Source organism: Cebus imitator, unplaced genomic scaffold (genome assembly GCF_001604975.1).
Source record: "Cebus imitator isolate Cc_AM_T3 unplaced genomic scaffold, Cebus_imitator-1.0 Scaffold150, whole genome shotgun sequence".
NCBI lineage: Eukaryota > Metazoa > Chordata > Mammalia > Primates > Cebidae > Cebus > Cebus imitator.
The window spans coordinates 556991-574649 of NW_016107465.1; the positions used below are offsets into that span (position 1 = coordinate 556991).

General features: G+C 35.4%; 1 protein-coding gene across 3 annotated transcripts in view; it reads left to right on the plus strand.

The window, feature by feature from the left end:
• Positions 1–17659, plus strand: part of RORB (RAR related orphan receptor B) — a 189243-nt gene that overhangs the window by 16102 nt on the left and 155482 nt on the right. The window contains exon 2 of one of the 3 annotated variants that reach the window (XM_037743736.1): positions 2185–2272. The exons of 1 other annotated variant lie outside the window; for it this stretch is intronic. In XM_037743736.1, coding sequence (XP_037599664.1) covers positions 2263–2272 — 10 coding nt within the window. In that variant the 5' untranslated portion in view covers positions 2185–2262. Of the gene's footprint in view, positions 1–2184; positions 2273–15469; positions 15550–17659 lie in introns of those variants that run through there. One more of the 3 variants, XM_037743737.1, reaches the window with a different exon arrangement.

The window sequence follows — 17659 nt, forward strand, 5'->3', positions numbered from 1 at the left end:
AGTTTTTGATAATAGAATGCTAGTGACTTGAGGCATATCTCTCAGAATGGGTTTGAAGAAGTGAGTTCAATTGCTATGGCAAAATTAGTTTCCCTTTCCTCTTCATATTTATGTGAATAAATTTTTCAACACTTGTATTCCTAAAAACAAAAATATAAATAGAATTGATGTGAAACCCCATTACATTCTAGTAGTAAATAATAGTCAAGCAAAATCATTATCAGAATTAAGTGAAAGAAAAAACCTCCCTCTGGTCTATTAAAAGATAAATTATCTGGCCGGGCACGGTGGCTCAAAGCTGTAATCCCAGCACTTTGGGAGGCCGAGGTGGGCGGATCACAAGGTCCGGAGTTCAAGACCAGACTGACCAACATGGTGAAACCCCGTCTCTACTAAAAAATACAAAAATTAACTGGGCATGGTGGCTCGTGACTGTAATCCCAGCTACTTGGGAGACGGAGGTAGGAGAATTGTTTGAATCAGGACCGGGAGGCGGAGGTTGCAGTGAGCCGAGATGGCGCCACTGCACTCCAGCCTGGGCTACAGAGCGAGACTCCATCTCAAAAAAAAAAAAAAAAAAAAGATCAATTTTCTTTTGATATTTATTCTTACACTTACACTTAGCATTAGGTTGACGCAAAAGTTATTGCAGTTTTTGCCATTACGGCAGCAAAAAACGCAATAACTTTTGCACCAACCTTAATAAATATAAAACATGTAATATATTTGTGTGATTTTTATCAATTGTGTTCTAGTGATAATGATAATAATTCAATCTAGAAGGAATTTTAATAAGATTCACAGAGAAAAAATGGTTCACAGAAAAAATGGTTAAATATAAAATATATACTTATTTTTGTTGGAGAGAGGTATAACCTAGTAATTAATGAAAGACTTTCGATCATGAGAATGTAGACATCAGAATAAAATTATAAGCAGGAAGTGAAAGTATGAATTCAAGGAAAAAAGTGGATATTATAAAATTTCTGTAAAAGAGTTCGTTTATGTATTTTCTTTTCAAATGTATGATATGGCTATTAAAACATTTTGAGATTTAGATTCCATTGGTATACTTAAATATATAAAATCTAAAATGACTCAAATATTACATTCTTTGCAGTGTTACTGTATATACTAGTCTGTTTTTACAAAAGTTCTGAAATAAAAAAAGAATGCCATAGGACCCCCATTTTAGAGTGCTCTGCCATGGTTTTTCAGGTCTGTATTCACCTGTTATCCTTATTGCTTAGGAACTGCATCAGTCAAGTACTTGGCCAACAGCTATTTCAAACTCTTTCCAGAACCCAGAATAATAATTCATTCTTCATTAACTTTTCGTAGATGACCAGGCACAGTCATATCTGAGAGGCTTTGGATAATAGCTACTGCTCATTTCACCCAAGTTTTTAAAGTGCTAGTTTTCTGCAGAAATTGTGAATAACTACCAACCTCAGAATCAGCAACCCTGAGAGAGAAACAGTATCCTCCTCAAAGGAACACTTCAGTACATTCCGCTAGACCAATTATCTGCAAACTTTTCTGTAAAGCCCCAAATATAAATATTTTAGATTTTGTGGCCCATGTGGCCTCTGTTGCTCTGACATTGTAATGTATAATGTCAGAGTAGCACAAACATAGTACAGTCAATATGTAAATGAACGATCATGTCAATGTGCCAGTAAAACTTTATTTACAAAAACAGGTGGCAGGCTAAATTTGAGTGGGCAGTAGTTTGCTGACCCCAACACTTGACTATCAAGTCCCTGAAGACAGGATATATGTCTTATTGAACTTAGTATTTTCATCACCTAGCACAGAACCTGAAACTCAATAAACGTTGAATAAATGAGTAGAAGTATTTAAGCCTTAAGAGGATAACAATATATTTAAAATATGCTTAATGATATTTATATAACATATATTTATATGTATAATTATATATATGTAAAATTAATGATAGAGGAGAATAAGACAGTTGTAAACCTCATCAAGCTTAGATATTGGCTAAGGAGCCCTATTTCTAGAAGTACTAGGCCGCTTGACCACAGCTGATAGAATGAAGCTATAGTATTCAATTACTTTAATATAATTTAATACAGTTATTTTAACATAATAGTGAATAATTTATTAATCCTCAAGTATAACTTCTCATGTATTTGTCTTTTATATTTTGAACCCTTTCAGGTCAGACAGCATTGAATCCCTAACACCAACTCCCTATCTTCTCCATAATAGACCACTGAAAATATGAATTAATTGTGGATGAGGAAAGGTAAATCAAAACATGACCAATTAATAAATTAACAAACATCTAGTGTATCTACTATGCTGTAAGCACTACATAGTTGTTGAAAAAGATCCAAGGAAGAAAATGTGTTTATTCAACAAACTAACACCATCATAGCACTTATGTGTCATGTTTGCCTCTAATTTCTAACAAATACTAACTCAGTTAATCCTTATGGCAAGTTTGTGATAAAACAGTATTAATTATTAGATCCATTTGATAGATGAAGAGGCTAAGGTACAGAAAGGTTAAGTAACTTGTCCAAAGTCACACATCTAGTAAATGGCAAAACTGGAATTCAGACACAGGCACTCTATCTCCTTCTCATCATTGCAAAATTCTGTCACTTTTCTTGCAAAGCCAAACCATGAGGTTTCAAAATGACAGAGGCAAATTGTTAAGTAAGAGTACAACACACTGTGGCATTGCCAAATGACACCTGTAACCGATAAAGCTAGATGAGTTCAAAAAGAAGATCACTATCACAGTGATTAGGAAGAACTCTATGAGAAGTCACTTGAGCCAAGCCTTCAAATTGTGTAGAATTTTATTGGCAAAGAACCACAGAGAAACTTTCCAGGTGGAAGGACAGAGGGAACAAAACCTTGGCATCAGAAATTGTGTGTGTGTACCACTCAAATGAAATAAAGCATAAGAGAGTGAACTAACATTGACTCTGCCCTATGTGGCAGACACTGCATTTGGTCCTTGACCTCCTAGGGGGGCTAGTTACAATCCCAGGCATGGTAGTAAAGCAGTCCAGGTACCAGTGCCACCTCTACCACTTACCGTGCTACTTAATTTCTCTAAGTCTCAATTTTTTGTAAAGTAAAGATAAATAATACCTTCATCATAGGCTCATTGTAAAAGTTAAATCAAATAACATTATAATATGCTTTGCTTGCACCTGATATTTAGCCCTCATTAAGTGGCTTCTTATTGTTCTTGAATTTCTATTGTCACACACAAAAAAGTGAAGTATTGTTATCTCTACATTGCAAATGAGAAAGCTGAGACTCAGAGAGTCTTAGACTAACATCTATAATATATGTATAATTACCCCAGTACAATAGGCCTCCAAGGGGGTTCTCATTGGGAAGCAGAGATTTGGTTATTAGAAGAAAGAACTGAGAGATGCTGAAATGTCAAAATAGGAGTTTTGTTGTACTGAGATAAATTGAAAATGTTGGGGGCCTAACGTTTGAACTTTTTTAAAAAAAGGAAATCTGTGACTGTTCCTGTGTTTAAAACTTGCCTCTTAATGATTTAGGGGTCACTGAATAAAAACAGGAGTCAAGCATGAAGCAGAGAGGCAGTCTGGGGACTTGGCTTGGCATTCAGTGTCAGTAGTGTCAGCTTAGCTGACGTATCAGTTACCGCCCTAAAACCTGTCTCTTAGTAAATGTCCTCAATCCCACCTAACAGTTCTCAACATACCTGGTGCACTTGATTTGAGTCTGGTGTTTTTTTCCTTATATTTATTTACATTTGTTTAGCGCAATCTGGTTGAAAAAATTTATAGACACAACATTTACCAAATATAAATTGCAATGTTTCCTCACATACCATCTCACTGAATATTATTATACCCATTGTGTTTTTTACATAGCCGTGGAAGGTTGATTTGTTCTTTCAGGGGAGTGTTTTATGAAGGAGCTAACCCCTTTTCAATGGGAGCTAATTAATATTTTATTTTCTCATACTTTACACATAACTTTGAAGATTCTTCTAAGAATCTAAAATAGCTGAGTCTTTCCTCTCCCTCCAACTTAAAAAAAAAAAATGCTTTCTATTAGAAAAACTCAAAATTTCATCTGAGTCTACTTTCAAACACACACCTGCAAAATGCATGTGTCATTTAAAAAAATAAAATTCTCTCATCATTTTTTTAAATAAATCAGTGTTTTTCTTCATCATTTCATTTTTAAGATTCCCTTTATTCCCATGATTCCAATGGTGTTTTCTGCTGTAACGAAAGGTACTGACATCAGGAGATCTAAATTGTGAAACTTACGTAACTTGCACTATACTCGTTCCAACATCTTGTAGTCTAATTAAATACAAGCCAAGTCAGTTGGCAGAAAGGTACGGCGTGGTGGCGTGGATATTAGCACCTTGTTAGCAGTCAAAACCTGCTTTCTCAGGCAGAACCTATTTCTGAATACAAAGTTTTATATAGATTAATGCTGTAATGTTTGAAAGGCATTTGATAAACTTATATTTGAATCCAGAAATAGAAATATTTTCTTACCAGATATTTTAATCTATTTTTTTTTTAAAAAAAGCTAACCACATACTCTAATGGGCATTTGCCCAAAACCATTGTTTTCCTTTTTAGTGTTTAATTTATAGAAAAAGAAAAATTTATATTTAAAATATCTCTATGAGAGAAATGATCTTGGAAAAAATATTATAAGTGTCTAATACAAATAAAAATGTTATAAGGTTCATGTTCCCTGGCATTAGTTTAAATCTTCTTCATCATCATAGGTAATTCTTGTTGAACACTTACTATGTGAAAGGCACTGTGGTGAATACTTCATATGAATTACCTCAGTTAATCATCAGAATAAATCCTTGAGATTAGTAATATTACACCCATGTTACAGGTGAAGAAAATGAAGCACAGAGAGGTTAAGTCCTTTGTCCAAAGTTACCCAGTTATTACTTGAAGAAACTGGGATTTTAATTCAGATTTTTAACAGCTCTGACCTCCCCATTACAGACTTATGTCTGCAAGATGCTTCAAGCTGATCTCCTCCTCTGGGTCTGTCTCATTTGTCTCAGAGGTCCTTTCCGGGGTACACAACCTTCAGACACCTCCCTTACTCTTGCCAAGCCAAAGCTAAGTGAGTGGTCTGGGGAAATACACTAATGTATCTTCCTCTTTAAGTCGTGCATAATATGAAAGCTTCCCTCTGTGGCACTGTTAATTGAACATGTGAAACGAGAGGATGACTGTTCAAAAACATTGGGAAGTATGTCTTTCTATCGAATGGGCATTTTAAAAACTGCCACCAATGACCACACACTGCAACCGGCCCTAAGACAACCTGTCTTAATTTGATACTGTGTGGCTCACACCCAAGTACAAGAAGTATCCAACACAGTGGTACGTTGCTATATCACAAAAGACAGACTATCTTTTGGGGATTCAGTGGAAAGACTTCTTAGAATTTAAATCAGGAGGTATTTTGCTACCCTTACCCATGTAGCCTGAGCTAGTCACATCTTGGGCCTGCCCTCCTCATTTCTGAATGAGAATGTGGCCTGTGGTTGTCTCCAGAGTACTTTCCAGCTTTCAAAGTCCAAAAGTTCATGGCCTCCAGGATAATACTTTTGTTACATTGTTACAAGGATTTGTTTTCAGTTATTTTAGTTTTTGAGGGAACAGGGGCTTTTATAGACTAGGTAACCTGTCCCAAACCAAACAGATACACGATATGCCACTGGGATTCTACCTTACAACCATGTAATTCCAAAATCCTGAACTACAGTGTCCTTTGTGATTTTAAGATCCAGTATATCTGTCCCCTAAAATATGCTTTTTCTCCAACTTGTCAGAATTACAGTTAATTTTTACATAGTCTCATAATCTTACAATACACCAATAGTACCATATTCATTAGAACTATAGTAAGGTAAGGGTCGCGTATATCAAAAGAAGAGTATGGTTGTTCTTGAATGCTATGTTAAAGTATATTTTACAGAGAAATTCAGCCTGGATTTTATTTATACTCCAGTAAATGAGTTTACCTTATCCTTTCCTCAGAACTTATTTTCATAGGAATATGAGGTAAAAGCTCAAAGTCCTGAAAACTTGAAAGATCGTTCCAACCCATCTTGACAAAGTCAAGAGGGGGCCAGAAAGGTTGTGCTGATTTCAGATAAATATCCTACCTACTGCACAGCTTTGCTGAGGGCTGGTTGGAGTGTGCACACACATGCATGCAGGAAGTATTTAGAGAAGTCAGGGTGGGTAGGTTGTGTGGGAGACAGGGGAATTCAATGAAGGAAGATTCTTTAGCCTTTCCTTCAAGTACATCTTTCTCCTGAGTACATTTACTTCCATCACAATGGACTAGAAGAGATCCTTGCTTAGTGGTGCAGAACCCTTGAGACCTAATTTAGCTTTTATAGGAAATTCAAAAAGAGACAGCACAAGAGCAAGAGAACAGAACAAAGATATGAGTTTGTACAGGGAATATTGATACTTGTGAACTGCTTCTGTGACTCTTTTAAAAGAAATTTTCTAAGTAAATGCTGACGTAGGCTTTTCTGTTAGAGGAAGGCTGAGCTCCTCCTGCCAAACAATGCACTCCCGAAATCATCTTTACAATTCCCGACAGTCTGTCGTCTCGGAAGCTCGGGTTCATTGGTTTTTATTCTGTGAAGGTCAGGAAACGTTTTGGAAAAATAAATTTTCCTTTTTAATCTCTTAAATTAAATGTGTCTTCCCAAGGATGCCCAGAAATAGGAAAGTTACATAAATGCTAATTAAAAACATGCCTGACAAGCTGTGCCCACTAGTCCCGTTGATCATTTTTTAATTCACATTTCACAGCAATTTCTAAGAACATCACCACATCTTCATTAACTACATATCAATTAAAATACCTCTGAGAGGCAGGTACAATAATGCACTATTTATTATCCTTGAAAACTGAAAGGCCCACTTTGCTAACTGCTCCACACAGCACATAGAGACTTAGAGAGAGAAGGGAAAATAAGTAAAGCCTGCCCTTAAGGATTTCACAGATGATGAAGAAAGACATTTTTTTCCAAGGCTGTACAAAAGGAAAAGAAAATCAGTGGCTTAAACAATCAGTGGGAGGGATAAGACCAGACCTAGACATTCTTATTCTTTCTCATCTAATGCAGCCACAAAATCTAAATAGTCATTCACAAGCAATGTTGTCACACAAGTATAAAGTTGTTAATGTAAAGAGCCCGTATTATATTTGTGGGTGGCTATTGTGGTGTAATAGTGAATGGCAGACTGAATGAAAGAAAAACAACTTTGGAAACCTTGATTTCTGAAATTGTCTTTCTGCCCTACTTATGTTCTGGGTCGGCTAGGACCTACTCCTCTTCATCTGTTTCCTCACCTGTCCAACGTGATACCAATGAGTGCTACTTCACTGAATCGATGTAAGAATTAAATGAGGCAATAAATATCAAATCTATTAGGTTCTTTTAAAAAATGTTTTGTTTGTTTGTTTACTTAAATTCAGCTGACAGACAAATCTACCAGGTTCTTAACTAGTTGTATTATTGTTTGATAGATAGCAATAAATAATATATACTATTTGAACTTTTAAAAATTGGCTTCCAACAGCTACCTAGAATTTAATACACCTTTTCTATTTCTGGGCCTGGCTTTTTTTCCTGCATATGGTGAACCTGCCTGTTGTTCTGTTGATCTTGTGTCTTGCCTGATAACGAGCTAACCATTATCCTTAACCTTAGAGTCTTACATATTCTATAGTATATTTTCTATCTATAGCTCCACACTACTGCAGGCCTGTTAGACATGAAAATAAATGGTAAAATTCTGTGATTTGACAGATTCATTAACCAGGTCAAGGTGTTAAATTGAGGCAATCATCTTCACGTGACTAACCCTATATTTAGTTTATTAGGCAACTGGATGCCAATTGGCATTGCCTACAAGCTAGAAAAATACATGAACATAGCATCTTCCTGGTCTTTTAATCCTGCCATTAACTAAAACTTCATTGTACTGCTGCATTAATCACCAAGCTTGAGCTGACACGCTTGTTTTTATTCTGGGAAGATAATTTATTCCAAATAATGTTTCACTTAAGGGTCTAATCACAAACCCAAGATGATTCAGATGGTGAAGTCCAGCTGTAACAACAACAGAATCATCCAGAAAAATAACCCCATGTATATTGAATCTCTTGAAAGTTTTCCATAACAGATCTGGGGGTGATAAATCATGCAAACTCATTCTATAATTAACTAAAGTGTTTCTTTTCCTTCACCATAATCCAAAAGGATTAGCCCATGACCTTTAGCTGGATAAATCAGGGGGCCATAATTTACTCTGCTGTACAAAATTAAATTCAGATTTTAAAACCTAACAACCAAAAATATGAAACGCACACCAAAGTGAGCCTTTTCTGAAACTGTATAAGGAGTCTTCACAGTAAATAATATCTCTACAGTAAGTAGCACAGCTTTCAATAATATATTTCAGAACTTTTCCATAGGAATCTGCTGAAACGTCATGATCGCGTCATCTGGGAAAGTTATTGAGCAAGTGATGTGGATAAACTAAGAGAACCAGGCTTCTGCAGCTTACTCCTGATCTCATGTTGTCACAGGCTAATTTTTCACTGTTTTATCCCTATTGCTGATTATGGTACGTGTCACAAGTGTCTGTTAAATGAATGCACCAAGAAAATTTAACCATACCTTGTTTCCTCATCTGTAATAGTATGAAAGTACGCACGGTTAACTTCTTTAGATGACTTACTATAAAATCGTAAGGACTGGTGAAGCAACATTGCGAGTCCTTCGATGTTTTATAAATATGCTCCTTGTTTATCCCATACCAATTCCTGCTCTTGTCTGCAGCAGACTTGGTTTGTTCTTATTTGGCCTTTGTTTTCTGTTGTCACACCACTGATACATTCAATGAAAATATATTTGGCCATCACTTAAGACCTTTTTGCAACAAACCAAAAGATGGATGGATTAATAGAAAGATAACTTTCTCCAGAAAACATTTATAATTATTGAATTTTAGCAGTAAATGTAGTAAAATTGCTGCATTTTAGCGTGCCTTCAATTTGCTTTACATTTTCAGCCCTCTAAAAAATTGACTGTCTTTGGAGAACTGCATTGTGTTGAACTTACTGATTTCCACTAAGCATGCTGAAAATGCCCATTATTTGATGCATCATTAATATAATAATCGAGGTCAAGCATTTTTAGATCCGAAATCACTGACTTCAAAATCTTACAAGCATTAGAAAAATAGAAAGTAGAATTCACCTTCTCTCCAGGAGGAACTAGCCAAAATTATTCTATACAGTGATTTTATTACATTATTGTCTGAGTTACCTGTATATAGGTCAAATAAAGGCTGAGAAATTGAGTTCACGTTATTAACCCAATAACTGATCACAAACTGGTAATACAGCAGTGGATGGGTGTTTGCTTCAATAATGGTAAAGCCTCATTCTTCTATTTTGATAAAATAAATTATGTACAAGGTAGTGCATTGTCCATCACTTGCTTCCCTAGGGGATGGTGTTGATATTCAATTCTTAAAAACGGTTACCAAAAAGAGGGCAACATAAATCAGAATCTGTGTAGGTTATTCTTCATGAGGAACAAACTGCAAGCCAAAGCCATTGTTTGGTGCTCCGCTGTACCCAGATAATCAACCAAAGAATGGAAGGAAGTGTTTTGATGAATAGAGGCGTCACTGCAAATCACTACTCACCTAAAAAAAAGAAGCAGAATGTAAAATGCATGTGAGCACCTCTTTTCTTGCTTCTAGCTCTATCTAATCCTTATTAACCTAGCACATCACACTGATTTATAGGGTAAGGATGGTCCCACTTGAGTTTAGGTGTGTAACAAGCAGTAAACATTTGGTAAATGTTTCTTGAGGTTTGACTCTGGTTGTTATCTGTTGATTCGTTCAAATTTCTCCTCTTTTAATGTAACAATTTAAATTTAAATTTAGTCTTTTAATTTGCTATAGTCTTAGGTTTTCCCCTTACATTTTCTTACAAGTTTATATTTTTTTCCTGTCATTTCTCAGTTTTCCCGTATCTCGTAGTTCTGTCCCTTGAGATTGATTCATTTTCTCTGTTCTTTTGTTATCCTTTCATCTTTTCTTCTTTTTTTTTTTTTTTTTTTTTCATTGTTTTTTTTTTTTTTTTTTTTTTTTTTTTTTTTTTTTTTATCTTGGTAGTCTTCTACTTTTTCCCATTTATTTTCAAAGCATTTGCTTGGCTTCATCTTCCTCTTCCTCTCTTCAACCTGGCCATTCTCATGCTCTCCTTTAAATAGCTCTACCTTTAGCAAAACTTTGTCACAACTGCCATTGGATTAAGGAAAGAAAGATTGCAAAATCTTGTTCTTGTACCTTCATAAACTGGGAGAGATGCAAAGTATAAATCTGTATTTACAGGCCATGGATCTGATTTAAAAGTATGTTTGTCCCACATCTGTGTTGTTGTACATACATGAACATTTTACAACTAGAGGACTCCAGCCAGAGCTTTCAAAATGAAAGTGCTGGCCTGATTGTCAGTGCCCCATAATCAGAACATTAAAAGGAAAAAAATCACCTGTGATGCTTTTTCCAAACTAGCTTTAACTGAACTCTTTGTCTAGAAGATGGTTAATCCAAACACTTTTTAAACTTGATTCTTTTAATTAGGATAAGTAATCTTTTGTTTCCTGTTGAATCTTCCTTCTTGAATCAGAATTAAATGTGGCCTGACTTTTGATGAACTGATTATGCACCTGAGGCTGTTTGGGTTCATAGTCAGTCTTAATTCCTGAGCCGTGAAATGCTCTTGAGAATGAGTCAATGGTACACCACACCAGAGTTTGAAATTTGCAAAATGAAAATTATGGCCATGACTTTATTCATTGAATCAACCACATTCTTTTACCAAATACTATGTACCAAAACCTGTGCTAATTTGGAGGGAGTAAAGAGGAACGAGGCAAACATCTCGTCATCTACAGAAAGCCAGAGACGTGACCAACCAGTAATTCCAGTACAGTGTGATATGCCAGGGTGGGGTTTTACATGAGGTGCTAGGAGGTCACAGGAAAGGAGACTTAGTTTGCCCTGGGTGGTAAGTGAGGGGAAGAGAGTGGAAAGGCTTGAAGAAAAGTGAGATTTCAGAGGGAGGAATAGTTAAGGTCAGTCCAAGCAAAAGCAATATCCAAAAAGTGATTCACTTTTTATTAAATGTTATGGATACTGAAATTGGTGGGAAAAAAACTTGCCATGAATGATTGATACTACAGCAGAGTCATTATAATCTCTTACGTACTCAGTCTTAATAGGTCTTGAAGGAAATCCAAAGGTCTTGACTTCTGCTGAAAAGCTAATTACCTTTATTTTTTGCTGATGTTTCTGTTTCCTTTCTACAAGATGAGCTGTTGATTTAAATGCATACATGAAAAGATTCCACTAATTTATAGAAGAATGTAATGTTTAAGTACCTATCCTATTTTTTGTTCAAAGTATGCCTATGGTGTCTTCTCTATTTGCATAATGTAAATGTTTTTTTAACCATTATTGATTCTTCCCTTGTCTAGTAATCAAAGCTTAAATCAACCATTATAACTCAAATATGAAAAGCCACATTCAAAAAATTATATTTGTCTTTCTTTTATATTCAACAATTAAAAAAAAAATAAAAATATTATATAGCCTGCAAAGATCACATCTGGAAACCTGATTTTTTTTAATGTGTTAAAAACTTTTTGGAAATATATCTTGGATTCTAATTTCCTAATACCTAATAATTCAATATTCTAATAATCTAATAAGGAAAATCTTTAGAAAGGAAAATTATTATTTTCACCTTGAATCTGCTGTGGCACAAAGCTAAGGATATACAAAGTACTCAATAATTACTCATTAAATTATATTTAATTTTACTTAAAACTAAGTCTGCTTAGTGATTTACATTCTTAATGCTAGTAACCAAACACAAAAGATTAACCCAAAGCTATAATCTTTAGATCAAGAATGACAATGTTAGACTCCTGATTTTCAAAAAATAAGCAATACTTCATGCTGTCAACTGAATGGAGAAAGAAGTGTTTTCTGTGCCATAATCACTACTGTGACTTATTAATTCCTTTGGAAGAAAAATGTAGAAGTTATAAAGAGTTGGAGGTTATATTGATTTTTCATTATTAGCTAAAGTCTTGCATGCCATATGAAATTCATTCTAAAATCAAGGCGGGAGAAGTCCTGTTCCCAAGATCCTTTTTTAGAAATCAGTGGGAAACCAAACAGTTATATAGTCTAGTTAATAAAGTTAGGCAGTAGGGTGGTAAAACAGTATTGTTACTCTTTCACAGAGAAAGCTAGAGGTTTATCTCTATACATAATTGATAAAATTATCTTCCATTTCCCATCTTGCATTTCGTATTTTATTAAACCAGCCAGATTTTCTTCCTGGTCCCTCTTAAAAGGACAAGAGGATGTCATGCCCACACAGAATTTTCACTCTATGAACACAGCAAGTAGGCAGGTATGTGGGAAACCGGATTTAAGTTCAGATGTTCCCATGGGAAGATGAATAAATTAAACAGCATACATTTTCAGTTTCTGTAATAAGTATAGAATTCTACTGTTTTTTGTTTTTCATCTCTATTCCAACAGAACCTCGATGAAATTCAGGAACCCTTTGAGTCCTAAAATTCTCAACTAAATGAATCTTTTTAAAAGATTCAGGTGATTTTCACATAGTTAAGGCTGAGAGACATTGAGAAAGCAAATGCAAATGTACTAGAGTTAATCACTAATTTTTTTAATGTATAGGGGAAAATTGCAAAAAGACTAGTTAGAAAATACAAGGATGAGATATAGTCACTTTAAGAAAAAGTTGTTTGTGCCTTTGAATCTAATTTACAGCTTCTTCACACACACTCCCTTTCACAATAAGAAACCAAAATGGAATATCAAAAACTCTTCTAATACGGAATCACTCAAGTTGTAGTAGGCACTCCTGGCTTGCATCAGAGCCACAAGGGAATTTATTTGAAACGCAGATCACTGAATCAAAATCTCTAACAGAGGGGGACCCAGTAATTTAACAAACATTCACTTCCACTTTAACAAAAAAACCCAATAAGATTCTTATGCTAAAGCTGGAGATTCATTACTGCAGTTAACTCACACACTTTCCCCTTAGGAAATAAAAGGTTTACATTTAACTTTGTGGTTTGAGCAACCAATGAGAAAACCCTAAAAGACTTATCCAGTCCTAACTGGGCAGTCAGCAGCAGTGATCCCAGCATGGAGCTCACCTCCAAGTGAGCCCAGTGCCTCCTCCTTCCCCTGCTCAGTGCCTCCTCCTCACAGTTTCTTTCTCATCTTTGAAGCTGCTCTGCAGGCCTAGGCTGCCACAATAGAATGGGTCTATTTTCATCAAATGCCTGCTTCTCAGAGTTTTCCATGACTTCTTCCAGCTAATGAGGATGCATCTGTGAGAGATCCAACACAAACTTCCTGTCAACTACCAAAAACTCACATTTGGGCCAGAAACTTGAGGAAGGTGTATTTTCTTGCATGCTCAATGTACTGTGATTTGTGGTATGGCTGTGGTGGTATCTGGTTTTTAAAATTGTGTAGTTATAACCAATTTCAGAATGCACCACACCTGCAATAATATAAACAAGACACTTAGGGCAAAGATGGGAGATGCTCATGGGCTGATCAGAAGAAAAAAAGGGGCGAATATACCTTTTGGAAATGGATGCTTTAAAAAACAAAAAGCAAACAAAACAACAAAGAGTTGCATCGGGCTCTATTGCTGGACATAGGATGAGAGCTTGGAAGGGTTGCCTTTCAGGAAGGTTTACAAACATAAGCCTCCCTGAATGGAACGTTGGAATTAAAGAGCTAAATTCCATCAAGTGCTAATATTATATGTTGATAGATTTACAGCTACTCTCAAAAGACAATTTGTGAAAGACATCCTTATTAATTAAAGCTAGCCAAAAGACTCATGAGAATTTAGACCTGGAAACTGTAAGCATGAGTAATTGACCGTTATCTGTTACTATAATGGTAATACATTTTTCAATGTGAAAGACTTAGATTATTATTCAGATTTCACATTAGAAATTTATTCTCAAGCATTTTTTAGATAGGATGTGAGGAGTAGGTTTAATTACCATACTCTACTATGGAAAACAAGATGCTGCATTATGAACAGTTATGAATCATTCATTCTTAAGTATTCACTGAACACCTATTACGTGCCAGCCGCTGTTCCAAAATCTGGGAATAAAGCAGTGACAAAAGAGACCAAACTCCCCTACCCTAAAGAAACCTACATTCCAGAAGGGAACGGCAGACGGTAATTTTTAAAAAACAAGTAAAATTGAAAGTATTTGTGATGATGGTAAGTTCTACGAAGGATAGTAAATCAAGAAAGAGGTTTAGAGACTTTCAGAAGGATACATTGCAAGGATTTTTTTTTATGACAAAATTTAAACAACATCTATTATCACCAAAAATAATTTTAGATTTCACAGGCTCTGTATCATTTAGCTCAGTCCCCTGGTTTTACAGAAAAGAACACAACCATCCACAATTCATGTTTTGGTTTTGTCTAAGATTTCCAAGTCTGTTCACGTGAAGGCCAGTGCTCTTTGCACTGTATCCTGTGCCTGTCTTGGGAGTTTAGTTGTCCCTTCAAATCCGTTTTGTCACTATAAACGAGCCCAGGCTTTGACTAAGAATGTTTTCACTCTTCCAAAATATTTCTCTCTGTGTATCTCACCAGCAGCGTGTTTATAGGGTAGCAGGTTGACTTCCTGCACTTGAAGATAGATGGCTGCTAACACCATGCTGTGAGTGGTGACGTAATTTCACATGATTCCAAATGGGGTTTCGGAGCTACTCTTCCAAGACAGAGATCTATATAGACGATCAACAGATGACCATAAATATAGTTTGCTATCATTTATTTTTAAACTATCTATGTGTTTTTAAAAGAAACTCCAAATCTGTCTCTTTCTTTTCCCTGAACCTCTGTGGCATAAAACCAGAGATCATTTTTTTTAACCAGGGCAAGGGCCAGAGAGACCTTGAAGTAAGAGGAGCAAGAAATTATCCAACTTGAGTGAAACTGTAATCTACATAAAGGGACTGAGGGGTTCTTAGAGTCCAAGTGTTGAAACACTTTTAAAGTGCAGTTATTACTAGAAGTAACTGTGAAAATACTACTCTCCTAGCGCAGCTGCTCCCTGCATATTTGCTTTACTGAAAAAAGAAAAATGTTTATTCTGGTTAGTACTGCAAGCCTCAGGCATCAACGTCTCAAGTGTCTCCTAATCTCTCCTCGCACAGCCGTCCGTCTGGCGGTGGGAAAAGCAGCAGCTCTGGATGTTTGAATCCAGGATTTAGAGTGCCAGGCCAAAGTCTTGTTACCCTTTACACTTGTAAACTGTGAACAAATGAGAGAAAGACAGAGACAGACTGTGGATATACCTAAAGTGGTTTTTACACTCTAACTGTGAGCATAATTGGGTTTTCAATACCATTTAGGCACAACCTGAGAATTATTTCCTCTGAATGTAACATTTTCTTTTGTAATAGTACTGAAATTATTTTCTTCTTTTGAAATGTTGCACTAGCATTTATTGAAGAGCTACTACGTGCTATTCTATGTCCTATGCTTTAGGTTTTGTTGCACAGGTGAGAAGAGTGACCAACAATTGTTGTGTGCCTACTCTATCCCAGGCCCTGGATAGGCAATCTCATGAAGTGGATATTGCTATTAATGCCATGTTTTCCATGAGGAATTGAGACTAAGGTAGGTTAAATAACATTCCTAAGCTTATGTATTCACTCAATGAGTGTTGGAGCTAAGATTTCGGACCAGCAGAATTCAAATTCTTGAAGCTTCTTTCAAAAAATGGTTGATTGAACTCTCTCTGATTGACAACCATTTTAGGGAAAGGTGCCCTATTCATTATCTATGAAGATGGTTAAAGAGTAGAGGAAGTATTATTGCAACAACCAAATATTTCATAATTAAGAAAAATTCCTCCTGCGATTACAAAATTTCCAAGCATGGACTTTTAGATAATAGCATTTATTTTTCTTGATACGGGGAAGAGACCTTAAAACCCAAGGACTTCTAAAGGTTGACTTCTTATAGAAAAATTAAGAAAGAAAGGAAAGAAGGATAGTCTGTCATGGAAACAGGACTGAACAGAAGAATAAAGAAGATAAACAAGAAATTTATAATCTAAGAATAGTTAACGCAAAGCTAGAAAAAAAATGTAACACTGAGCTTAGATTTAACAATTTAGTTCATAACCATTAAAAAAGTCTCCATAATTTCTGCTCCTTGTAGGATCACTGCACATTTCTCCAATATTTAAATCTTTGAAAATTGAGGTTTTCTTTGCCTCAACTTCTCATCTTTAAAATCGGCATAATAATAGTACTTGGCTCAATGACTTTTGAGAATTAAAATTGTAAAATTTACTATTAATAAATAGTAAATTTGTGTTTGTTTTAAAATATAAATAGTATGTTTGAAAGAGCTAATATAAAGTATCTTAAAAATGCTTTAAACAGTGACTAGTGTACATAACAAGTACACAGTAAATGTTGGATATTGTCATTTCTGTTATTATATATTTTTGTATAAAAGCATGATACCTAGGGAAATGAAAACTAGCTCCCTGGTTTCTGTCCTAAATTATAGATTTTTTAAATTAAATTGGTATATTAGGATGATGAGTGCACCAAAATCTCAGAAATCACTGCTAAAGGACTTATTCATGTAACTAAACACCACAAGTTCCCTAAAAACCTATTAAAATAAATTTTAAGATAATAAATTTGTATATTAATTTATCAACACTCCACAGTTATGTCAAAAAAAGTACATCAGACTGATGGCGTGCCCACTCAATATTCTGTAGTATAAATATCCTGCGTCTCATCCCAAATGTAAAAGCACTTCATGTTTCTTCTGAAAACTGATCCTCCCTTTCTGTTTCTACAAATCTCTAAGATAAATCCCAATTCCAGTCCAAGTATGATGAAAGATCACATAAGCAAAATATTTTCCTATTAGAAGTAAAATTGTATTTACTATTAGATTTTTATGGTTGAAGAAGAAAACATGATTCTATTCATTCCTTTTGGGAGTTGACTGAAAATCCTTCAGCTTTTCTTTAGGTTTAGCAAAGCCAAATCTATCATAGTTTGTATACCCTGAATTTGAAGCCAAATACAGCCCCGGGAATTGAAGTGAAGCCAGTATTTGTAAAGGTGACACTGGTCATGTTATGGATGCTGCTGTGAAAACTTCACATTGTTTTCTGCAAGTAGAATTGACCATATGGTCACCTGGAGAGGAAATTTGGTCTTTTCTGTCATGTAGATCCAGGGATCATGGACCAAGTAGAGGAAAAATTGTCACTCTGACATTTATGCTGGTAATCAAAAGGAACTGATCTGCAAAGGAAACAAACACCTATGGCTTGTGGCTTGAAATTATTCATTTTCCTTTATGTCATTCCTCCTGGTAGGTATGAATTAAGAAAATTGACCCTTCCACGCTGGCCTCAAGAGGGCTTTATTTCTAATGTAGGCTAATTGTTTAT